A 3,643-nucleotide genomic window follows, 5' to 3' on the forward strand; every position below is an offset into this window, starting at 1 on the left:
TTTAATATTTTTTAAAACAATAAACACACCAGTAATTAAAAAATCAACTTTATACATATACAAACAAATAAGTTATTCTTCATTGTCCTCGAATAGCTTTTGAAATTCAGCAGGATTCTTAAAGTAGTCAACCAAAAGTAACGACGATCGCTGGCCTAGTTTGAACATAACATGACTCCAAGGATTCAGCACATTCTTGTACTCCGCAATCTCTCCGCGGCTAAAGTAGTTTTTAATAGTCCCGAACGGCAATTGTGAACCATATACCGCAACATATCTGCAAGAGAACAATTTTTTATTGGAATTGCCGGGATTAGTTGAATCTGCTTTTACTTGTCGGAACTTTTGTAGATTCTTAAAGGATACATAGCAACAAATGCACGTATTGCCAAGTTGATGAGCACAAATCCCACAGTAAAATAATACAAGTCACTCTCATTCGACATCAGAATTGAAATATCAATCTGTCTGGTCATGTCCAACATGTTGGAGGTTGTGGCGAACTGATAACCGGCCAAGAGACCAATTATGCTCACAGTGGCAGTGGATACATTCTTGGACCATGCTACATAGTTCTCCATAGGCGCTCGATAAATCAACTGATAATGATTGGGCAGATTATCATCGTTTAGTAATTTGCGTTCCACATCAACGGAAGCCGACTTGCGCCAATTACAACATAATGCACTTGCGCTGAAATAAATATTAAATAATTTATCTTTTCTTTTGTAATTGTCACTTAAAGTATTTACCAGATGTTTCTGCTTGTAAGCGCCGATGGGTTTATTCTCAAATTTATGCATTTAATGCTGTTTCGTAAAAGTGCCGCACACATTTTATTATTGATATGCTCTTGCTGACGAACAGTATGCTGGTCACAAAGAAAAACTATCAGTAAATGAAATACTAATATTTATAATATTCATTATTTAGTACTAAACTAATTATATTTATAATATCCATTTGATTAGCATTAATAATTTTAGTAAAAACTTTGTTTTTATGCACGTTATATTGCCTTCAAACACAAATATTATTAGCAGCATACCTGGCCTAGAACATATGTCATTTTGTATGAGTGTGTTGGTGTTGTCTCAGTGAACAGCTGTGTGTTTAGGCGTTGCCACACAGTCAGGAACATAACACAGTAACAATTTTTGTTATCAAGCTGATATTTTGTTTGAAATCGTGTTTTCAAAGCAATTATTTTGAAATTGCATAAAATCTTCAATTGTCTTTCATTCATTGGAATAGCATGAATATGGATATTAAACGCGCATCACATAAAACGGGCTTGGGAGATGGTCCGGAAGCAAAGCGCGCCATGGAAGAGCAACAACAACAAGAAGATCAGGAGCAGGATAAGGAAACAAATTATATGCAGCTACACGCAGACTGTGATAGCATCCACGCTGATCGGGGCAGCGTAACCCTGTCGCCCAGCAACCATGTAGCGCCTTTCACCGGCAATGGCTGTGAGCCTTCACTGGAATCTTTTATGTTTCACCAGACGCCTGCAGGCAGTCAGCTGTGCTCATGGATGTCGAACGCCGACTCAAGAACTTTGGGCAACGATTCTGTACCACCATCAGAAGTCGATAAAGATACTAAAACAATGGAAAAGTGTAAGAGACCATAATTTCCAATATAAAGCAAGTACAATGTATTTTAAATATTTCTATTTAGCTGCCAAACTTAATCGCAAGGAACAATCAGAGATGCGTCGTCAGAATGCGCTACGTGCATTGGCCTTAGAGCGTGAGCTGTCCACGAAAGTACCACAGACACCAACATTGATCATACGCTTTCCGGATCCCAAGATAAATGTCGCCATAGTCAGTGAATTCTCACAATCTATACGGGATGTAGTCTTTCCGACGAATGTGGCAGAACGCTATTGTCTGGTGCATCTAAAACCAGGCGCCAACATCGAACAGGCAATAAAGGAGATAAATCGTATACGTTTTGGCAATGGACATTTGCATGCTGAGGTTAAGACTTTTACCGATGCGGAGCAGGCCGACTGTATTGATCCTTGCTCGCTATATGTGAGCAATATACCCTTCAATATGAATGCCGCTGATATTAAAGCATTTGTGAATTCAACGCGCGTGGACATTGGCGTCATGAAACGCCAAAAACGCGCACGCTTCGCATTTGTACGCTATTCCAGCGCTGAGACGGCAATGGAGGCATTCAAGGATCTAGTGCGCCGCACTGTCAACAATCGTGTCCTTACCGTGCGCTATAGACGCCAACGCAAGCGCTTGCCACAGGTGGCGCCTTCACTGTGTGGCAACTCCAATTTGACCATCAACACAATTCCTTCAGATGATGAGACAGCTGAATGCCGCGTTATATCACCGCCACCCGTGGAATCGATTACCATTATTGACAGCGATGACAATGACTCCGATTCGAGCCAAAGTAGGAGTCCGCAGGCTAAGAAAAAGCGTGAAACCAAATTAAGCGCCAGTGATAAAGAGATTGAAAAGCTGAAAATGAAAATGGCTCAACACGAAGCGATCATAAAGAGTTTACAGATGAGACAGAACAGCGTAGGTGAGTATTGCTAAATTGATATTACTTCAACAAATAACGGATCAAATTTTCAGTCAATACAGCGATTAAAGTCGAACCACAATCGGAACGAACCACAGACATGTCCTCATTGATGCAACACTCCCTTTCCCCCTGTTCCAGCTACGATATCAAAATGGAAAATGAATATTTAGGCATTGCTCAGAGCACGCCAGAACCGGAACACGAATCAATGCCCGAGGCCGACAATCAATTATCTCCACCCTATAGGCCAACTACTTGCGCAATTGACGGCAGCGAGGATCCAATCAAGTGTAAAAATCAATAATTTTTCATTATTCATTTCAGTGTTTATTATTACCACTATCTTACTTAGCATCCAATTGTTTTGGCTGGTTGATTACAGGTCTCGGACGCCGCAAAAGTACAAAATCTGTAACGCACTCGATAAATATAAATTCAGGAAATCAGGGTCCAAAGGACGCCAATTTGGAAGGGCTTTATGCGCAGCTTGAGAAAGATTTGGATACATAAGCATAGGACATAGGACATTTGTATAAGCAAAGTGTTGTTCCTCAAAATTGTGCGTATGAAGCTACAAAGGTGTAAATTTCTTTTTTACATTTAGTATTTATTTTTATTTAATGTTTTTCGATCACTTTTAGAGTACAATTTTATAAAATTGTTACAATAATAATACGTAAATTAAATACAATAATAATAATATTTCGGTTTTAAATATTAAACCCGAACAAATATCGATTTAAGAACTTACAATCTTACATACACTTAGACTTATATAATAATCAAATGTATTTTAATGATCAATTTTTTTTGTAGTCTTAATATTCTAAATTTTTTAAAAAACATCTATAGTTCGTATTGTAAGTGGCACTAACTAAACAGTTTCCAATTCGCTCTTTTAGTCAGTGTAAGAACTCGAACTAAACTAAATTACATTTTAATTGCTTAATCGTTTTTTTCCGTTTTACATATTGTTTTTATGGCTCGTAATAGTTAATATCGCAAATTGTCATATTTAACATGTTCTGTTTTTAATTTCATAACATACTTGAAGTTTCGGTTATGATATGATTCCTGA

The 3,643-nt window shown here is 37.9% G+C and overlaps 2 protein-coding genes across 3 annotated transcripts; one reads left to right on the forward strand and one right to left on the reverse strand.

Moving 5' to 3' along the window:
• Positions 1-32: 32 nt before the first annotated feature.
• On the reverse strand, positions 33-1,084 carry LOC117571723 (uncharacterized). Its single transcript, XM_034254029.2, has 4 exons — positions 1,049-1,084; positions 753-871; positions 334-693; positions 33-277 (listed from the first exon to the last, which is right to left on the reverse strand). Exons 1-4 carry the CDS (start codon positions 1,067-1,069, stop codon positions 73-75), a joined length of 705 nt encoding a protein of 234 aa, XP_034109920.2. The 5' UTR covers positions 1,070-1,084; the 3' UTR covers positions 33-72.
• A 26-nt stretch (positions 1,085-1,110) lies between these two features.
• Positions 1,111-3,267, forward strand: LOC117571722 (protein painting of fourth). 2 transcript variants are annotated; one of them, XM_034254027.2, is made up of 4 exons: positions 1,111-1,625; positions 1,687-2,562; positions 2,616-2,855; positions 2,918-3,267. In XM_034254027.2, exons 1-4 carry the CDS (start codon positions 1,256-1,258, stop codon positions 3,073-3,075), a joined length of 1,644 nt encoding a protein of 547 aa, XP_034109918.1. In that variant the 5' UTR covers positions 1,111-1,255; the 3' UTR covers positions 3,076-3,267. The 2 variants fall into 2 exon arrangements, with proteins under 2 accessions (XP_034109918.1, XP_034109919.1); XM_034254028.2 differs by having other exon boundaries at positions 2,948-3,267.
• Positions 3,268-3,643: the final 376 nt, after the last annotated feature.

The sequence above is a fragment of the Drosophila albomicans genome, chromosome 3 (genome assembly GCF_009650485.2).
Source record: "Drosophila albomicans strain 15112-1751.03 chromosome 3, ASM965048v2, whole genome shotgun sequence".
In the NCBI taxonomy this organism is placed as follows: domain Eukaryota; kingdom Metazoa; phylum Arthropoda; class Insecta; order Diptera; family Drosophilidae; genus Drosophila; species Drosophila albomicans.

Bases quoted from the DNA above. Each gene is read 5' to 3' on its own strand.
- LOC117571723 (XM_034254029.2), bottom strand. From the start codon at position 1,069: ATGACATATGTTCTAGGCCAG. The intron at 872-1,048 runs GTATGCTGCTAA...CTTTGTGACCAG, and splicing joins TGACATATGTTCTAGGCCAG to CATACTGTTCGTCAGCAAGA. The intron at 278-333 runs GTAAAAGCAGAT...GTTCTCTTGCAG, and splicing joins ATCTACAAAAGTTCCGACAA to ATATGTTGCGGTATATGGTT.
- LOC117571722 (XM_034254027.2), top strand. From the start codon at position 1,256: ATGAATATGGATATTAAACGCGCATCACATAAAACGGGCTTGGGAGAT. The intron at 2,563-2,615 runs GTGAGTATTGCT...TCAAATTTTCAG, and splicing joins GATGAGACAGAACAGCGTAG to TCAATACAGCGATTAAAGTC. The intron at 2,856-2,917 runs GTAAAAATCAAT...TATCTTACTTAG, and splicing joins CAGCGAGGATCCAATCAAGT to CATCCAATTGTTTTGGCTGG.